This window comes from Pelodiscus sinensis, chromosome 14, assembly GCF_052426305.1.
Source record: "Pelodiscus sinensis isolate ZL-2025 chromosome 14, ASM5242630v1, whole genome shotgun sequence".
NCBI lineage: Eukaryota > Metazoa > Chordata > Testudines > Trionychidae > Pelodiscus > Pelodiscus sinensis.
Window position 1 is genome coordinate 30,637,726 of NC_143065.1, and position 21,570 is coordinate 30,659,295.

Here is a 21,570-nt window from a genome sequence, read left to right on the forward strand (position 1 = left end):
CATCATAAGCGATCAGTGGGGAAAGAGTACAAGTGACGTAGCACTCCTATATACTATAATATCTGAGTTAATTGTGCACTGCCATGATTAAGAGGGGATCAGAACGTATTTGAAGGAAGTATCAAAAGTGGAGGGAAATGTAATGGGATCCCTGTGATTATAGCTATTTTTATTATTTATCACTATGATTGCTACTGTTAATTTAATTAATTTTGTAATAAAATAGACTGTGAAATGGTCTCTCAAGGGAAATTATGGAAGTCCTATCACCTGACTTACTAAAAACTGGCATAGACACACCAGTGTGGAACAGACAATGACAAATAAACAGGCATTGGACAAGAATAACAGTTTTTTGTCTCTAATTTCCATGGGAAAGTCCTATATACAGCTCCTGGAGCCTGCTGCTTAAAAAATACTGACAGAGGTACTTAATTCAGCAAAAGAAGTGCAACTCACCTATGTAGCAGATTGCATCATAGCGCGAGTGGGGGTAAGGGTACCCCGTCTGATTGACATGGAGGTACACCGTCCGCACTCCCACCAGGTTCCCGCCACAGTTGGGACGTGCCTTGGAGATGGGATACCGAACGCTGCGGTCTGCCAGCCAACCTGCACTGCACACATCCATGCCACCCTTCCATGCCAGGTATAGCTCTCCGGTGGTGGCCAAACGGGCTCCAAGTCTATGGCACTTCTCTGCGGCTTCCTGGAACGTGAACTGCTGTGGGGAGCTGGCATAGAAGACTTCACCTGCAATTACACAAACCATGGACTCAAGAATTCACTGCAGTGTTTAGTTCCTGTTCCATCAACCTCTCTCTTCCCTTTGCATTCTTTCCCTAGGGGCTGGCGGGATGAAGGAAACGTTAAAAACACTGGATGTTTACAGCCTGGACGAGTGACAACTAAGGGGGGAGACGCACAACTATGGGGGAAGACCAGTATTAGGAAGGTACAAACCTCAAGGAGGGAGCGGAATTTCTAGGGTAGAACAAAGGGGTGTATGTTCTACTTGGAGTCATGTGATGACATTAAGTGAAAGAATATTTTTAGCCTGTTTTTCAGAGGCACTGAGCCCCCACTGCTCCCATTGACATCAGTTGTAAGCATTGGTGGTCAGCATCTGTGAACATCATTTCCCAATGAGAGATACCAGAATATGGAATTTCTCCCTGAGGTAAATAATGGGAGCTCCTTGGCTTTAGTCATTAAAACTAGAGTGAACAAAGCCCAGAAAAACTAGGCTTTAGGGGATAATCCAGCCTTGGCAGGGGATGGGACTAGTTTGGAATCTCACATGACATGGCTTTTGCATCTCTAATGCCTCTGACTTCTAGTTCCTTGCCTCTCATTTTATCCTTATTTGCAGTGAAGGTGCTCATAATATTGCCTGCTCAGCCCCATGGGAATTACATAAGAGAAACCCAAAAGTACCTTGCATTTCCTCTGCGTAACAATAAACATCGTATGTTTCATTTGTCTCACGAATGCCATAGGTCCTCACTCCAGGAAACGTATCCTTGTCACCATAGCAACCCTCTCGGGGATGGTGCATTGGGTACCTGAGAGTGAGAGTACACACAGGAAATGTCTAGTGAGCAGACAGAAGTTTCATTGGAAAGATGACAGCCACATGGCTCTGTGGTACCATCAGGATGAGCTGAACAAATGGTGGAGAATAAGAATTGGGATATGACATTCTGGAGGGAGGGAGGAATTGGAGCAGGATAAAACCCCAGAATTTTTCCTGAACAGAAGTTGAACTTAACTTATTCCTTTCTATTCTTGACAATGCAGGGAAGGGGAGAGGAGCCCTCCAGGTGTCTCTCTGATGAAGGGAAATTGCTGGTTTTCAGACTTCTCTGAGCCCAGCTAGATGACTCCTAGATGTGTGCAAAATACCACCACATCTGTTGAGCTTGGCACGTAACCTATGCAGTTTGCATGGGCAAAAGGAGAGGGTAGGTGGATGAGGATTTAACCACCACTCTCAAGTCTCTGGGCCATTCAGTCCTTAGTTTCTCAGCTGTGACCACCAAACAAAGGGGCTGGTTGTGAGAGTGGTTTTATGACGTGGATACTTATCTATTGAGAAATGGACTGAGATCCACCAGCTCATTCCACACCATATGACTATCAGATGGTAACTGATAGTCATTATTTACCTGAAACAGGCTTAACCTAACTATTTTCATGTGAAAAGCTTTGTGTCCCATTTCCCTTCCTGCCTGTATAGCCCTCTTTTCTTCCCTCTTGGCCACCTGGCTTCCTTTCTTTCAGTTGATTACCTGACAGTCTGGTCAGCCAGCCAGCCGGCATCACACTGATCAAACCCATCATCATAGGCAGCCTGCAGCTGTTCAGGGGTAGCAATGACAGCACTATTCTGGATACACGCCTGCTTTGCCTTCTCGAAGTCCAAAGTATACCTGGAGGAGATGGCTCTGTAATGGAACACGATTCCTGGAAAACACATTCACCAGTACACACACACGCATCAGTCAGTGAAGAACCAGCCCCTCGCCAGTTTCCCTTTCGAAGGGGTCAACAAGTCAGAGAAGAGGCATTCTAACTCATGTGGAAAATCATGCATTTGCCACGGATTGCTCATATTGCAAGGATAGTCCACTGTGCCCTGAAGATACTATGTTTCCCCAATGCTATATTCCACCATCCCACGTCCACCAGGCTTCAATCTCAGGGCAATGAGATGTGCTCCCTTTGGTGAACAGACCTGCCATTCAGTCCAGGGTTTTTTATCCTATGATGTTGGAGCACACTTGGTACATCTAAATCCAGTGTTTTAATGCTAACTGCTTCACCATAAACCAAAATGCAACGAACACGTCAGTCAGAAGGATTCAAAACATTCAAGACATTTACAGTGTCTGGCATTGCACAGCACAGTATTGTGAAAACCCTCTATGGAAATTGGCTAATTGTGTGTTATCAGTATAATGGTGAATTATTTATTATAGACTTGTGTATGTCCAATAGCCCAATCAGGATAGAGGCTCCAAAGCATGGGGCCCTGTCCGAACACACAGGAAAGCATGGCCCTTGCCTTAAGGATTCCTTTATTTCATACAAAGCAAATGTGCTTTGAAAAGTTGTCTGTACTGCAAATGTAGTTAAGACACAGCATTCCAGAGAGAGGGACTTTTAAAAGGAGTGGGTGGCTATATGCATAAACATCAACAAGGGTTAAACCTCCTTGCACCCTCTCTTTTTTGGTCCCTCTTCTCACTCACCAGTTTCATTGGTGAGAGAAACAATATCCACTGGGGAAAGTTAATTGTGTGTTATATTATCTACATATCAGTGAACTAAACCACTTTTACATTTCTTGAAAGAATATAACAATGTCTTTACCGAAACAGACGGATGAGGCCATCCATACAATATCCCATCTCCTAACATACTAGGTTAAGGTATGTCTACACTACAAAGTTAATTCGAACTAATGAACGTTAGTTCGAATTAACTTTCAAAGGCGCTACACTAGCGCTCCGCTAGTTCGAACTTAATTCAAACTAGCGGAGCGCTTAGTTCGAACTAGGTAAACCTCATTGTACGAGGACTAAGCCTAGTTAGAACTTACTAGTTTGAATTAAGGGGTGTGTAGCCCCTTAATTCGAACTAGTGGGAGGCTAGCCCTCCCCAGCTTTCCCTGGTGGCCACTCTGGCCAACACCAGGGAAACTCTATTGCCCCCCTCCCGGCCCCGGAGCCCTTAAAGGGGCACGGGCTGGCTACGGTGCCCATGCCAGGTGCAAGCCTGCCAGCACCCAGCTAGCAGACCCTGCACCTGGCACGGCTCGAGCCAGCCACCCGATGCCCCCCAGCCCTCCCCCTCTTCCCGGGACCAGGCTGGCGGCTACTGGGAGCTTGCCTGGGACCGCAAGAGGCGGGCACCCGCCTGGTCTAGTGCGGACATCGTGGACCTCGTCTATGACCTCCGCACTAGGCACAGGAAAGTGGCCGTCTAGGGCAGGAGAGCTTCCAGCCTGGCCACCCAGGAGCAGGTGTGCATGAAAATCAAGGGGGTCCACTGAGACCCCCGACCCTGAGCCCTGAGCTTAGAATGGCCATACTAGGTCAGACCAAAGGTCCATCTAGCCCAGTAGCCTGTCTGCCGACAGCGGCCAACCCTAGGAACCCTGGAGGGGATGGACCAAAGACAGCGACCAAGCCATTTGTCTCGTGCAATCCCTCTCCAGCCTTCCACAAACTTTGGGTAGGGACACCACTCCTACCCCCTGGCTAATACCACTCCATGGACCCAACTTCCATCACTTTATCTCACTTCTCTTTAAACTCTGTTCTAGTTGTAGCCTTCACAGCCTCCTGCAGCAAGGAGTTCCACAGGTTGACTCTGCTTTGTGAAGAACAACTTTCTGTTACTAGTTTGAAGCCTGCTACCCATTCCTTTCCTTTGGTGTCCTCTAGTCCTTCTATTATGGGAACTAATGAAGAACTTTTCTTTATGCACCCTCTCCACCCCACTCATGCTTTTATAGACCTCTAGCCTATCCCCCCTCAGTCTCCTCTTTTCTAAACTGAAAAGTCCCAGTCTCTTTAGCCTCTCTTCATATGGGACCTGTTCCAAACCTCTGATCATTTTAGTTGCCCTCCCCTCTCCCACACTCTCTCTTCCCCTCTCCCACCTCCTTTTCCCAGTCTCCCCAAGTTTTGTTCAATAAAGACAGATTCTATTTTTGACCACAATTGTCCTTTATTTTGTACATCAGGAAGGGGGGCTAGGGAAGGGTAAGTGGAAGGAGGTGAGGGAGGAATGGGGTACGAGCCCCCGATGGGGAGGACTGGGCTGGCTCTGCGGGCTTCTGGGGGTGGAAGCTCTCCTGCAGCCCCCCAATTGCCCCCTCTCCCCAGATGGCAGCCTGCGGCAAGTGCAGCCGATCTGATGGCTGAGTGCTGTGATGTGCCCAGTGTGGGCACTCAGGGCACTCCAAGCCAGGACTGCTTTGCAAGCGGGGCACCCCTGAGAACTGCCTGTCCGGGGTGGGGGTCGGGTCCCTTTAAGCACAGCCCTCGGCTAGCCTGAGACAGTAGCTCCACGCTCTAAGTCCTACTCTGATGCCCTGCCGGCACTGCTTCCGGCCATCCTTAACCCCGGTTCAGGGTCCACTTAATGTGGACATGCTAGTTCGAATTAGCAAAATGCTAATTCGAACTAGTTTTTTAGTCTGGATGCGTTAGTTCGAATTAGCTTAGTTAGTTCGAATTAGCGCTGTAGTGTAGACATATCCTTAGATAGGTCCAATGTTGTGTTTCCTGCTACACCACATCAGACCACCAGTCCATCTCATCCAATGTTCCATCTCCTGCCCATATCAAAACACACTGGTGTCATCTTCTACCACACTGGGAGACACTGTTGGTCTGTTTAATCTGGTGTGCCAGATCCTGCCTACATTAGAATAAATGAATGATCCATTTGTTTGGTTCCTACTTATATACAAGATCATACCAATGATCCATCAAGTCTGAGACCTTTGTATAACAGCGAGTGATGCCAGATGTTCATGGAAATGGTAAAATGTTCCCACTCCTATTCATGATGCAGCTGGTCAGATTTCTTCCTCCCTCTTTTTCCCCAGTCAAATCAGTGTAAGCATCAACACTATCACCAAGAGAAAGCATTAAAGTAATGGCCTCACCTTTCACTTCAACCTTTACCGTATCCTGGCTGTCATCAATACCATGCATCACCTCACAACGATAGGTCCCAGTGTCATTGGACCTCAGAGCTTTGATTTCCAAGGTGGCATCGGTGGGAATGGCAGGGTAATTGGGCAGAGAGATCAACTCCTTGTACTCTGTGTTGATTCGAACCTGCCCCTCTGTGGCCACTAGTAAGACGACTTCCTTCCCATTAGAGAGTCTGCTCCATTTGATTCTTGGGGTCAGAGGAGGTGTATAGAGGGCTGTGGCGACATGATCCAATGATTCGATGAAGTAGCAGGGGATAGTCAGAGAGTTTCCCAGGGCGACACGCAGAGGAGACTGTTCAGGTATGCTCACACTCAATGTGCTACCATGATCTGCCAATCCCAATGTGGAGGGAGACAAAGTGCGGATTAATAATCGATAACAATCATCAGTCATAACTATCAATGTTTTCGAAATAGCCTCAGTCTAGCTCATCGATCTACACCCACAATATTAGCACATAGTTTTTGTATATTCTAGTCAATATAAATTGAAGTTATTGATGTTCCTAAAAGAGCACCAGCGCCTTGGTAACAACCCTGGTGGAATATTACACTATTATAGTGAATGTAGTGTGGGACTTGGCATGAGGATACAAGCAGCTCGGACTGTCTTCCACCCCACCAAACACAGCAACAGCATGTCATGGTGTTGCAGCAGCTCAGAGAGGAGGCCCTTGGCAATGGAGGGTAAAATTAGACCGCTCATAGGTAGATTTGTTGTCTGCTGTGTGAGGGGTATGTTAGCCTGTTGCATGTATGGTCTCCTGCACTGAACAGTGATCCTGACAACTGTACCTACCTGAAACTTCCACAGAGGTCGCTGCAGTGATGATTCGCAAACACACAAACACTAATAGTAAAGTGGTCATAGTTTACCTGTAACAAACAAAACATGGAAGCAGGGGTTAATTACAGCTGGCCGATCATAGGGGAATGAAATCTTTACAGGACTCTTAAGAGGGAACAAGCTCATTAACCTACAATATCTAAACACAGGATGTTTTAAAATATAACCAGTAACAAGAGAGAGTTTTCTGGGCAACACTTTGTCTAATAGAGAGAGTATTGCTCCAGACAAAGAGTGTTCATTACGTACAGTAGCATTACTAGGGATGTAAGCGACTAGTTGACTACCCTATAAGCACAAGCTTATCAGATAGTCAACTAGTCCCTCAGCTTTCACTTCTTCCCCTGCCCCTTGCTGCCTCTATCAGTGGCAGCAAGGCGGGGGAGCAGGAGCCGGTGCTGGGGGGAGCTGGCTTAAAAGCTGGTTCCCCCCCGCACCGACTTTGTGGGGTCACAGGGGAGACAGAGAGGTAGTAGGGACTGGGCATGAGCTGGGAATCAGCTGATTCTCGGCTTGCACCCAATCTCAGGTGCTGTGCAAGCTCTTATTACATTTAAAAGACTGGTGCACAGCATGGGGGATCTGGCGCGAGCTGGGACAGCTCATTCCTGGCTTGCGCCGTATCCTCCCCCCGCTGCACTTCTGCTTTTTAAATGTATTAAGAGCCAGCTCTTAATACGTTTAGAAGCAGAGCCGCAGCAGGGTTAGCTCCCAGTCCCAGGAGCTAACCCCACTGCAGCTTCCCTGCTTATCAACTAATTGACTAGTCGATGGAAATTCCATCGAGTAGTCGATTAGTTGAGTCAACTAAATTTAACATCCCTAAGCATTACTATTCTGTTCTCACACTCTCTCTTGTGATCTTCACATCTGGTCAGAAAGACGATTTTGCCATGGAGCATCTCATTTATTTTACATCTATTCTAGCAATGTCCACTCGGTCAGATGCTCTCTATATTTAAACTTACACTTCAGCTACCACTTGGAACACCCAAAGTAGAAGCTCCTTCACATTACCGATATCCTTCCTCTACCAAGCCAACATGGAATCCTTGGCCAGCTGCTCGGATGTACTTTGTACCACTCAGGCTATTCTAGCGGAAGTCTGGTCCCTTCAGAGTGAAAAGGTCAAAGGTCACCACACAACCAGTTAGCCTGTCTTTACAGTCTATATCACTTTAAATACGAATGGATTCCACAGCTCTTCAGCAACTTCACTCTAAGGCCTACATGACACATCTATCCAGTAGGGATCCCTTTCATCAGGGAGCTCACCACTTCAGAACAGGAAGTGGGGGACTATCCTGTATCTAGATGAAATGGCAGAAGGAATGAAGGGAGGTGGAAGGAATCACACAAATGGGAATGCCTCTAGTCTTGTGTATAATGCCATGGGATTTTAAATAACCATAAGTGGGCAGAATCTCAGTTTTGTGTTGCCTCCAAAAGACGGCACAGCACCCACTAACTCTGCCCTGTAGGACTGATTCAACAGAGTCAGAAGGAAGAGGCCCACCTCCTCAGTCATTTAGGTTTTCCTTTTCAGTCACCTATCCAAATACTGGTTGTTTGTCTCCTGAGAGCTAGAGATCTCAGGTTGTGTGGGTGTCACTGTAGCCAGAAAACATTATGGGAGACTGTGTAGATTTCTTTTGGCTTAGTAGTAAAGTTCATTAACTAGTATACTTGAAAGCATGGCACAGGACAAGGGAAAATATAAATTACATTGTATGAAGGCAGGCCTTTAGGGTTTCACTTCTGAAGAATTGGGTTCAAATCCTACTTAAGTCAAAAGAGAAAATGTGTTTCAAAGTTTCAACTTGGTACATAGTGAACTGTTATTGACATGAAAAAAATATTAAGCCCTTCTCTACTCCAGAGAGGCTAAACATTGAACAAGCAAGAGCTGTGGTGGGTCAGGGCTGAGGTTCATTGGCAGAGATGTGTGTGGGCCTAGATTTGTAAAACGTGGGTTGTTGCATGTCAGGACTGATGTGTATGGGGGGTTGAGGGTGAGGGTGAGGGGAGGGGAGGAAGGGCTGCCAGACAACATTAAGGAGAATCAGCAGAGCTGTGTTGATGTCTGGGATTAGAACATCAATGGGTGCTGCAGGGTAGGACTGAAATATGTATGAGAAGTCTCAATCTTTGCTCATGTATTATTTATTATGTGTGGCTCTAGGCAGTACAAAAAGTCATTTTTACGAATGATTACTTCACACGTATATTTGTAAGCATCTTTCATAGTATCCATGAAAAGTACCCTGTAAAACAAACAAACAAACAAACAAACAAACAAATAAATAAATAACCAGAATCAGACTGCCATTGCTCAGTCTGCACAGTGTCCCATAGCATTTTGTCAAACAGCAATGCCGAGGTCAAATAGAAAGCTAAGCAGCAAGAGACAGGGAGTAAGATATTAATTTGTATCACAGGGAAACACTATAGTTTCTCGCTGGCTGCAGAAGTTATGTACCCATCCCTGTTAAGTTTTAAGCTATTATTTATTTGTATGCCAAGAGGATGGAAGTCCCACTTTAGACACAAAGCCTTAAAAATGGACAGACTATGGGTATGTCTACACTTGCCCCCTACTTCGAAGTAGGGAGGCAAATGAAGCATACCGAAGTTGCAAATCAAGCCCGGGATTTAAATATCCTGCGCTTGATTTGCATATTCCTGGCTGGTCGCCATTTTACAAATTCACTAGCCCAGAGTAACTGCCCGCGTCTACATGCGGCAGTGAAACAGGAGTCCGATTTAAAGCCCTAACTCAAATTAGCTGGTATTACTCCTGTAATGAGGTTTACCAGCTAATTTGAATTTGGGGCTTTAAATTGGACTTCTGTTTTACTGCCGCATGTAGATACGGGCAGTTACTCCGGGCTAGTGAATTTCTAAAATGACCGGCCGGGAACATGCAAATAAAGCATGGGATATTTAAATCCTAGGCTTGATTTGCCTCCCTACTTCGAAGTAGGGGGCAAGTGTAGACATACCCTCAGTCTTAGACTCTAGGTAAGGACTTTAGCATGGGGTGTCTGTGGGGATAGGAAGGGGAAGAAGCTCAAGCCAAATGTCAGAAATGTACCCACTGTTTCATAGAATCATAGAATTATAGGACTGGAAGGGACCTTAAGAGGTCATCGAGTCCAGCCCCCCGCCCTCAAGGCAGGACCAAACTCCGTCTACACCATCCCTGACAGATGTCTATCTAACCTGTTCTTAAATATCTCCAGAGAGGGAGATTCCACCACCTCCCTTGGCAATTTATTCCAATATTTGACCACCCTGACAGTTAGGAATTTTTTCCTAATGTCCAATCTAAACCTCCCCTGCTGCACTTTAAGCCCATTACTCCTTGTCCTGTCCTCAGAAACCAAGAGGAACACATTTTCTCCTTCCTCCTTGTGACACCCTTTTAGATATTTGAAAACCGCTATCATGTCCCCTCTTAATCTTCTTTTTTCCAGACTAAACAAGCCCAGTTCATGAAGCCTGGCTTCATAGGTCATTTCTCTAGACCTTTAATCATTCTTGTCGCTCTTCTCTGTATCCTTTCCAATTTCTCCACATCTTTCTTAAAATGTGGTGCCCAGAACTGGACACAGTATTCCAGCTGAGGCCTAACTAGTGCAGAGTAGAGCGGCAGAATGACTTCATGAGTTTTGCTTACAACATACCTGTTGATACAACCTAGAACCATATTTGCTTTTTTTGCAACAGCATCACACTGTTGACTCATATTCAACTTGTGGTCCACTATGACCCCTAGATCCCTTTCTGCCATGCTCCTTCCTAGACAGTCACTTCCCATCTTGTATGTATGGAACTGATTGTTCCTTCCTAAGTGGAGCACTTTGCATTTCTCTTTATTAAACTTCATCCTGTTTACCTCTGACCATTTCTCTAACTTGCTAAGGTTTGCAGGGGCACCATTTCAGATTTTTTTGGGGTGTGTGTGTGCTGATCTGTGCATGCCCTAATGGGGGAGGGGAAAGGGAGTGAGAGCATGGAGGGGGGCGGGAGTGAAGACTGAGGACAGCGGCTTCAGCAGTGTTACTTAGCATACTCAGTACAAGCCAAGAAGCAAATTGGGGGGACCGATTCTGTTCACTTTCCCCCCACATACATATCACCTGTCTAGGTCTACTAAGGCACTGGAAAACTCTAGTCTTTTGGGCAGATAACTTAGCAAGTAGTTGACTCAGTTAATTCTTATATAAAATAAAGAACATTTAAATAAATATTAGATCCACTCAGCTCTAATATTAACATTCCCACATCTTGTGGCAAGCCACTTAAGGGACACTGGTTAGCCTTAAAATGTTAATATATATCCTTACTTTCTTAAGCTTCAGAGGGGTAGCCGAGTTAGTCTGTAACTAGACAAACTTAAAAAACAATGAATAGTCTAGTATCACCTTAAAGACTAACAAAACATGGAGATGGCATCATGAGCTTTTGTGAGCAAAACCCACTTCTTCAGATGACTGGAGTAATAAAAGTCCAGATTCAAGAATAAATAAGTGAATGGAGGTAGGGAAAGGAGAGGGAAAAAAGGAGAAAAAAGACAGCGAAAAGATTGTTCAAGTTACAAGAGGCTGATAAGAACAATTAGAAGCTTCAGGGGGTAGTTGAGTTAGCCTGTATAGGATACATTTAAAAAACAACAAATGGTCTGGTAGCACTTTATAGACTAACAAAACATATAGATGGTATCATGAGCTTTCCTGGGCACAATTAGCACCTCCATTGTTTGTTTGTTTGGTTAAGTCATTAGGATGTGGAAAGTAGTGTGAGAGTCAGCTGATATCCCTGTTCATTCCATTTTTATAACAATCAAATTTATAAGTGAAGTTAAGCTCCAACCATTCCCAGTGTATTTGGCTTGTGGCATTGGCCTGAAACAACAGGTGACTTGGAGATCCATTAATGAGAGCGAAAGAGAGAGACTGCCAGGACTCTTGGGCTCTATCTTAGCTCTGGAAGTGGAGTGGGTCTAGTGGGTTGCAGAGGACAGATACATTTGGGCTCTATATAAGATCAGAAAGGCCATCAGATATATAAGATCAGAAAGGTCAGATCAATGGTCCATGTAGCCCAGTATCCTGACTGCCAAGAGTGGCCAATGTCAGGTGCTTCAGAAAGCATAAACAGAAGTGGCATTCATCAAATGATCCATCCCCTGTCGCCCATTCCCATCTTCTGGAAAACTTATATTATTCTTATTGGAACCCTGTTATAGTTTGTGCCTTCCCACCCTCTGCTGGTAAAGAGTTCTACAGGTTGACTATGAAGAAATAATTTGTTTTAAATCTGCTGCCTATACATTTCATTAGGGCTGTGTCTAGACTACATGCCTCTGTCGGCAGAGGCATGTAGATTTGTTTGTTCAGCAAAGGCAAATGAAGCCACGATTTAAATGATCGCGGCTTCATTTACATTTACATGGCTGCCGCGCAGAGCCGACAAACAGCTGATCAGCTGTTTGTCGGCTCGCGCGCTAGTCTGGACGTTCCCCCTGTCAACATCAAAGCCCTTTGTCGGCAGCCCCGTTATTCCTCGTGGAATGAGGTTTACCGGGGCTGCCGACAAAGGGCTTTGATGTCGACAGGGGGAACGTCCACACTAGCGCGCGAGCCAACAAACAGCTGATCAGCTGTTTGTCGGCTCAGCGCGGCAGCCATGTAAATGTAAATGAAGCCGCGATCATTTAAATCGCGGCTTCATTTGCCTTTGCTGAACAAACAAATCTACATGCCTCTGCCGACAGAGGCATGTAGTTTAGACATACCCTAGGTGACCTTTTCATATGTGTTCATTTTTTTAAATTGTATCCTTTTTTTAAATTGTATCCTTTGGTATATATGGTTGTGACTATTTTCTTCCACTATTTGATCTGAGGAAGTGGGTCTGGCCCACGAAAGCTCATCATCTAATAAACCATCTTGTTAGTCTTTAAAGTGCTACATAGTCCTGCGTTTTGCTTCAGTCTTGTTAATCTCTCTTCATTTGGAAACTGTTCCTTACCCCTAATCATTTCTGTTGCCCTTTCTGTACCTTCTCCAAATCCAATAGATCTTTTTAGATGGAGTTAGCAAATCTGTATACAATATTCAAGATGTGGGCATACCATGATTTTATATAGAGGAAATATGATATTTTCTGTGTTATCTATTCATTTCTTAATGATTCCCAATGTTCTGTTAGCTTTTTAGTTTTTAGACTGCCACTGCACATTGAGCAGGTGTTGTCAGGGAACTATCCACAATGATTCCAAAATCTCTACCTTGAATGGTTATTTAGACCCCATCATTTTTGTATGTATAGTTGAAATTATATTTTTCCATGTGCATTACTCTGCATTTATCAACACTGAATTCCGTCTTCCCTTGTGTTGCCCAATCATCCAGGTTTGTGTAACTCTTTACAGTCTGTTTTGGACTTCATTATTTTTAGTAATTTTATATCATCTGCAAGTTTTGCCACCTCACTATTTACCCCCTTTATAAGAACATTTATAAGTTTAACAGTACTAGTCCAAATTCAAATCCCAGCAGCATAACACTCACTGCTACCCCCCCATCTTTTAAATACTACCGATGTTTTCATGAGGATCTAGTGATCCTTCAATTACTTGAATGACCAGCCTTTTGTTATTCTCAGTCACAACCTCCATTTTTTTTATAATGAACTCCCTGCCCCAAAGGCAAAGCTGCAAGCAGCTCAGACTGTTGCATTTGGAGCCAGGGCATGCAGCTTTAAGCAGACCTCAAGAATTAAATCCAGAGGTTCCAACTTCAAGGGAGAGGGCTATTGTCTCCTAATCCCCATAAATGGAGCCCTTGCATGTTTGTTAGAAAGAACAAATGCTAGGAGAGAGCATAACTCAGGAGATTGTTTATTTAACAGAGAGGCCACTAATAGGACACTAGTTTTAATAAGGTCCAGGTCTTTGGTGACTTAGGTTGTGTCTGCACTGAATTCTAGCTCCAGGGGACATACCTGCACTAGCTCCAATCAAGTTACTGCACTTAATATAGAGATTAGCCATGGCAGACTGAGTGGCAGAGGTGTGAGGGCAGAGAGGGATAAGGGGGGCTAGCCACATGAGTGTTTCAGATGGGCTTGTGCTCAGGTGTCTAGCTCTATTTTTAGTGTGTTAGCTTGATCAGAGCTAGGCCAGGTCTACATTATGTAGATTACGTAGCTGGAGTTATTTTACTCTAAGCCGAGCTTGGCGGTGTCCCCACAGTGGGAGGCTGATGGGAGCAAATCTTCCAGTCAGCTTCCCTTCCTTCTCACAAAAAACTGGAATACTGGAGGAGGATGCCAGTGCCCTCTGAGTTTGATTTAGAGAGTCTTAACTAGACTCATTAAATCAAACTCTGGAAGATTGATGGTGGCAGCGGCGATCTTCCATATATTGTTGACAAGGTGCTAGTGTGGGTTATGTTTCCTCAGGCTGGAAATTACATCTTCCAACTTGAAGTGTAGCCTTACAGGGAGTTTCTGCAGAAGAAGTTTGGAATTGAAATATCTCAGAACAGAGAAATTAAATATAAGGGCCTGGCTGTCTGAAACACCTCCAGGGCATTTATTATTATAGGCCGGTATTACCACTGAGCACTAAAAGTTGCAGCAATAAAGTTGTTTCTGTGTCAATATTCATTGCCGATGAGGGAAATGAAGCAGGAGAGCAGGTTCACACCAGCGCGGGTTAGGATTTGCCAAGCATGGTTATTCTGAATGGGTGACATTCACTCCTGTTTGGAAAGCCAGCACAAGCCCCATGTCACCCCCTGATGATGCTAAATGAATTGGGAACAGGGAGAGGGGAGCTCAGTCCAGTTTCTAACGTGTGGATATCATGAAAAATATGCAATTATAATAAGCAGCCTTGAGGACTAATTGGATCTCATGATGACAGAATCAATAGAGAGGCCAAGGATTGAATACGCCATGGAGATGGAAGTCCCCTATCATCACTAAGTGTCATGGTGGGGGAGGCCTCCAAGGCAGAAGGTACATTTAGAAGGATCAGCCTGTGGGAAACCTTGTACCATCATAGCTTTTCTAGCTTTAAACAAAACATGCCACTTCTCTAGTGTCAACAAATCTTGTACCTTGCAGCAGCGTGAGCATTCTGCTCAAAACAATTTAAATTAAATAGCCTTGGCTTAGTGCATCACATGCCATTAAGCAAAGAGACAGGCATCCCTTTGTCTGATTTCTCTGCAGAAGAAGCCTGGATTGAAACATCTTAGAGCACCGAAACTGAGAAATCAAATATAATGGGCGCCGACTGGCTAAAAACACCTTCAGGGCTTTTACCTATTATAGGCTGGTATTGCCACTGGGCACTGAAAAGTTGCAGCAAAAGAAGTTTCTGTGTCAATATTCATTGCCAGAGGCAAATGAGGAAGGGGAGCAGAGTCATGCCAGTGCTGGTTAGAATTTGCAGAGTTTGAATGGATCAAATTCACTCCTACACAAATCCCATTCACCCCTGAAATCCCACTTTGTTTTTTTCTGGTCCTTCACACAGGGGTTATTTCATCATACAGTAAGAGCAGGAACTTTTCCAACTTACATTTGGCTTATTTATGAAAAAGAAACACCCTCCCTCCATATTCCCTCCCCTGCAGTATCCCACAGACAGTGAATTCTTTCTCTCAATGGCAACTTAAACACATTAGAATAATTGTATAGAGTACATTCTGCCGGCTTCAGATCCCTGACTCCCTACCAGTGAGAAATTCAATCTGGTGCTTACTTCTCATGATCATGTTTGCAACATGTTCTCCATTTCTCAGTATTCTAACTACTGCAGGGAAATCTTATTCTACAGCTCATACAAAGCCCAGGTCTATGCTGCGTAGATGGTGCTGGATAATTTGCTATCATTAGCAACAATGATTTTATATCCTACTGTTTTATGATTCCGTTTTCTTTCAGCGATTATTATTTATTAGAGCATCTGGTACACGACAGTGGGTGACTATCTCCACTTTAAAGAGAGCTCCTATCACCGAATAAACAACAGGCCCTTGTCGAAAGCCCTCAGCGTGTGATGCTGTAGTCTATCCAGTGCTGGGCAAATCAGGAGTGGTATGCAGTTGCTATGGCTGGGATGCGTCATAGGCTTCTAAGGAAAGGAAGGAACTTTGTGACCATTAATTGTGTGACTGTTTGAAGCATGGAGTCTGGAGGGTTTAAGGAGAGAAGGGTCTGCCCACACCTCAGGACCTCCATGAAGTTCCACCAGGTGGCCTCCAACAGCAGCTGAGTGGTAGCAGGAAAGTGATTCTGTGGGCTCTGGCCAAGCAGTGATTAGTTAGCTGGGGACTGAGGTCTAGGGGTTAGGAAATGGATCCCCACTGGCTCTTGAATTGGGATATAGGATTGTAGGTTTCGCCAGCATGAGTTGCATTATCAAGGCTTTTCACAAAGAAAAGAGCAAAAGATTGAGTGCTTTTATAGGGCCCAAAGACTGTTACAAAGCTCCATCCTCACCCACATCCCCAGGGCCAGTCTGTTAGGGGTCTGAACCTCTTTGAGTACATACAATATTATTTGAGGGTTAGGGCTAATGTAGGGTTACAATTAAGGTTGTGGTTAGGGTCAGTTAAGGTTAAGGATAGTGTTAAAAAGATGAATTTTAACATAGGGTTAGGGATATAATTAAGCTGTCTACATAGAATGCTTAAGAAGTAAAATAAGTGACACAGAAGTTCTATAAAGGTACAGATTAAATGCCTCAGTTTGAATGTTTCTGAGTATCTGTACTAATAGAAAATTAGTTCATTAACTCACACGAACCACTAGATGTCCCTTCCGAGAAACACAAATTACCTGTTGGTGTCATTATCCTTCTGTAGAAAACCTCCCCCACTATGCAGAGAGATTCTGAGGATGGGTACCTTTTGGAGGGTATATGTGTCTGATTAGATTATACTGAGAAGATAGATTCTACAAATCACCCTCATAAACTGAAAATTGTTTCTGATGGCAGCCAGTGCCACAAATGGAGAATCAGGATTGTACTGAGAATCTCAGAGGAGTTTGCGTTATAGGAACAACAATTCCCAGCCCCCAATCAATCACAGAACACTAGAACTGAAAGGGACCTTGAGAGATCATCAAGTCCAGTCCTCTGCCCTCATGGTAGAACCAAGCACTGTCTAAATCATCCCTGACTGATGTTTGTCTATCCTGTTCTTAAATATCTCCAGTGATGGAGAGTCCACAACCTCCCTAGGCAATTTATTCCAGTGTTTAACCACCCTGACAGTTAGGAAGATTTTCCTAATGTCCAACCTAAACCTCCCTTGCTGCAGATTAAGCCCATTGCTTCTTGTCTTATCATCAGAGGCCAAGGAGAACAATTTTTCTCCCTCTTCCTTGTAACACCCTTTTAGATACTTGAAAACTGCTATCATGTCTCCTCTCAGTCTTCACCTTTCTGAACTAAACAAGCCCAATTCTTTCAGTCTTCCCTCATTGCTCATGTTTTCTAGACTTTTCATCATTCTTGTTGCTCTTCTCTGGACCCTGTCCAATTTCTCCACATCTTTCACACTACTCCACAGAACTGGACACACTACTCCAGTTGAGGCCTAATCAGTGCAGAGTAGAGCACACAGCCGTGTATTTCTTGTATGCCTAGCAATGGGAGCACTTTATTAAATGTAAAGTAGAGCGCGTTATTAAATGTGAGGTGACTTCCTTTAAGTTTACAAGCTTTGTTTGTGCTGAACAGGATTGCAGATCAATTGAAACTCGTCAGACGGAGTGTTCAAGACAATTTCTTCTGGCTTTTGTGGAGCAGAGAGAGAGGAGGAGGCAGGAGATATTATACAGGGTTACTGCTACCCACACGGAGTGTCAGAGCACATCCTAGGCCAGCTAGTCTGGATGAAAAGCATTCAGGCTTACTGCTCACCCAAAATTCCAGCCAGTCTTCCTGTTCTCTAAACATGAACAGGAATTGGAACTAGGCTGGGTTAGCATTTTTCCTTGGATTTATTTATGTATCTGCCTTCAGGGCCATCCCTAGGCATACATGAACTACACGGCAGTGTAGGACACCTGAAAATTTGGGGCACCAAATTGCAACTGTGTGTGCTTATGTGCCTAAGGACAGCTCTGTCACCTCCAGTGCCAGGCTCCTCTGAAGCCCCTGCACCTGGCTGCTCTCTCCGACTGGTGGCAGGTCTTCTCTCTGTCCCCCCCCTCTACATGCTCCTCTCTGTCAGCAGCCGACTGCTAAATGGGGACTCCCTTCTGCTAGACTGGGGGTGGAGAGGAGCCCTCAGACTCTGTGGCTCTGCTCCAGCCCCAGGGAAGCCCCAAGTGCTGGTAAACCCACACTGCGGGTGGGGGGGGGAGGAGGGAAGTCCCAGGTCTCCCAGAAACTGTGTGGGAGAGGGAAGCCCCAAGCCCTGAAGCTGCACTGGGGAGAAGGGTGGCCTCAGTGAATTGGATAAGTCCCCATAAATTGTAAGGACAGCTCTGTCTATCTTCCTAATTCAGTCAGATCTGGATGTAATTGAGTTCCCTGAGTTTCCAAACCAGACAGAACTGGAAAGGATTGGGTAGCACAGGAGATTTCTGTCCTGGAGGCCCATTGCTACTTTAACTTGGGTTTATTGCCACTTTATATTTAGCCCACTTATGCATGTGTGCAGCCTCTCATTTGGGCTCCTGCATCCGGGATTGTATGCAAACAATCACAAGTGGACAGCAAGTAAAAGTGCATGTTTGAGAAATCTGAGTATTTGGGATTTTTTAAACCCCTCTCTCTTTCTACCTCTTTACCCAGATTTTCACAGAACTAAAAAATCTTGTGAGAGTAAAAATGGTATTTTAGAGGCAAGGAAATTTCTATATCCAACAAAGTGCCTGCATAGTAACATCCCAGGAAGGCAGGCAGACATGCCGCCTATTTAAAGCTCAATCTGTCTAGACAATTTGTTTGCTTTTTGGCATGCATTTGCCAGTCTTTTTTCTAGCTTGCTTTTGAGTCTATCCCTTCCACAGTTTCTCCTGCTGCTTTTGGTTGTTCATTTCATATTAATCAACCTTGCAGCAAGTTTATTTTAATCACCCTTAATGCTGTCTCTTTTCTTGGGTTCATTTCACACCTTGTTTCTCAGTCTGCTACCCTTTCAGAAATGTGCTGCTTTTGAAATTTGGGACAAAGTGGACACTATAACACATCTTGATGTTACATCACTGATACACCATCTTCATGACAATACAAATGTCATCTCATTGCAAATTATGTGAGCAAAACTCCACGTAGCTTCCATTCTTTGATTTGATCCAGGCACATTGCAAGATTTGGAAAACTTTTAATAAACCTTAGTAGGCTCTTGGACTGGTAATAAAACAGCATTCATGGGCAGGTGCATGTGCCTTTTAGTATAACAGCATTTTCCAGGAGAACATAGTCCTTTACATTTGGATGTAAAGAAGCATCTACTAGGAGATCAAATCAGCGATACTTTAATGGACTCTCTTCCCTCAAATATTTAGTCTCTATTCCGTTCTTACCCTCCAGGGAATGCACCTCAGCTTCTCTCGGGAATTTCAAACATCTCCAGTCAATCTTGTTTATTTCAACTAACTCTTCCAGTTCTGCTATGTTCAGGACTTAATATGATGGCAACACTTTGAATGAAGGCTTAAGGAGAATTCAGAAAATGTATCTCCTCTTGACAGACATGTCTATGGGGTGTCCCAGGTTCCTTCAGTCTTCAAACCTGCCAATGGCTTTTTGTTTCAGTGAGAATAAGGAATACTTCTCTCTCATCTCCATGAACAAACCCTCCATTGTCTCTGCATGCTACAAGCTCTTTTTCAGGACTGAGCTTTTCTGTTCTAATCCCAGTCTGGTCCAGGAAATGGGAGGGGAGGGAGGGAAAAAAAGAGAGAAGGGAGAAACAATTTTATTTTTTTCAAATAAGGCAAGTTTTGGAATAGAAGTATAGTAATGAATATGCTCCTGTGACTTTTTGTGTTTTCTCAGCTGTAAAGAAAATAGAAAAACGATTCCATTCTGTCTGGCTTCCAAACCATTCTGAGACTGAGCCCTTTATGCAGTGGGCTGCTTGGCTGTTGCTCCTGCCAGAGCTGTTTTTGACGTGATTCCTGGGACAAGAAAGTCCTTTTTGAATCAAGAATGAAACGTGGCAGCGGTTACTGTGATATTGTGTCATTGTGGTGTGTTGCCCACAGCTTGACAGGGGCTGACTTACCTCTCGTCAGCTTCCTGCTTCAGCCAGCAAGTTGGAAGCACAGAAAGAGATTTTATTAGAGCGAGGGCAGCAAGAAAAGGCAAGATTACTCTGGGCTCAGTACAGAAACAGATTTCCTCACACACCACGGCCAACGTATCTCACATCTATCCGGAAGTACCTCTTGTTACTGTGGTCAAGGGCTCTCCTGCACACAGCTTGCTCACTGGGCTGGCGGGACTTGGCCCTTCCCTGTTGACTGGATTGACAGGAATATTGTGCCCCTCTGTAATAACAACTCATGGCTCACTCTGGCTATGTCTACACTGCCTCTCGCTGGCAGAGAGTATGCTAATGAAGCACTCATTAGCAACTTCTCATGCTTCATTTGCATATTCTCTGCCCGATGCTTTTTGCACAACAGGTTTTTGCGCAAAAACAAGCTGTGTAGGCGGGTCCGTTTTGCGCAACCCCCCCCTTTTGCACAAGATCTGTATGCCTTCTTTTTTGAGGCATAAGGATCTTATTCAAAAGGGGTTTTTCGCGCAAAACAGATCTACCTACAGTGCTTGTTTTTGTGCAAAAACCTCTTGCGCAAAAAGCATCGGAAGAGAATATGCAAATGAAGCATGATATGTTAATGAGCATTTCATTTGCATTGCCTCTTCTGCAAAAAAGAGGCAGTGTAGACGTAGCTTCCTTCTCTTTTAGTTTGGGTATGCAGTAAATGGAGCCAGAATAACTAGACCTGCTCTAATCCACACACTGGGTTATTTCAGGTCAAGTCTCTTTGGCTATGTCTAGACTGCAGGCGGATCTTTCGAAAGAGAAATCCGCTTTTTCGAAAGAGAGCACCCAGCGAGTCTAGATGCTCTCTTTCGAAGACGGCCTCTTTACATTGTAGAACGCCTTCTTTCGAAAGAGGAACTTTCGAAAGAAGGCGTTCTTCCTCGTGAAACGAGGTTTACCGCCATCGAAAGAAAAGCCGCGTTCTTTCGAAATAATTTCGAAAGAACGCGGCTTGAGTCTGGACGCAGGGGAAGTTTTTTCGGGAAAAGGCTACTTTTCCCGAAAAAACCCCTGAGTCTGGACACGGCCTCTGTGCCCACTCTTATTTCAGTATAAGAGCCCTGTTTCCTTATAACTTCCAGCTTAACTAAATCAACATAAAGGCAATCTTATATCAAAATAAAAATATCCACACATAGACTTAAACCAAAATAAAACTAAAGCTGTCAAGGATAACTGATACAATTATCTCACATTCCATTTCCAAGGAGGATTTGCTCCCATCCTCTGAGAAGAGATGCCAGGATGAGATTCCAGTAACAATCTGAACAACCAACAACCTGCTAAGTTTCAGGTAGTGGAGATTCAACCCCCAACAATTTGCCTGGAGCGGATTTCCCTTTGAACACATAATACCATATAACAGGGGTGGGCAAAATTTGTAATGGGGGGAGGGCCACTCCAAGATCTTGGCAAGTGGTCATGGGCTCCATTTCTATGGAGGGGGTGCAGGGTCTGGTATGGAGGTTGGGTGCAGAAGGGAGCTTGGGGTAGGGGACTGGAGTGCAGGAGGGAGTGTGGGGGGAAAAGGAGGGAGGCTTCACACCCTGCCGTTCCCCCCAGCAAGATTTCTCACCTCAGAATCTGGCCAATAAGAACTGAGAGATTTTGCTGGGAGGCGGGAAAGCACGCAGAGCTTCCCTCCTCCCTTCCCAGCATCCAGAGCATAG

At 44.7% G+C, this 21,570-nt stretch overlaps 1 protein-coding gene across 2 annotated transcripts in view; it reads right to left on the reverse strand.

The window, feature by feature from the left end:
- Window positions 1-21,570, reverse strand: part of ACAN (aggrecan) — a 90,089-nt gene that overhangs the window by 36,074 nt on the left and 32,445 nt on the right. For both annotated transcript variants that reach the window (XM_075897060.2, XM_075897061.2), the window contains exons 2-6: window positions 6,537-6,613; window positions 5,684-6,067; window positions 2,292-2,466; window positions 1,438-1,565; window positions 460-753 (exon numbers count right to left, since the gene is read on the reverse strand). In XM_075897060.2, the coding sequence (XP_075753175.2) occupies window positions 460-753; window positions 1,438-1,565; window positions 2,292-2,466; window positions 5,684-6,067; window positions 6,537-6,606 (1,051 nt within the window). In that variant the 5' untranslated portion in view covers window positions 6,607-6,613. The remainder of the gene's footprint in view (window positions 1-459; window positions 754-1,437; window positions 1,566-2,291; window positions 2,467-5,683; window positions 6,068-6,536; window positions 6,614-21,570) is intronic.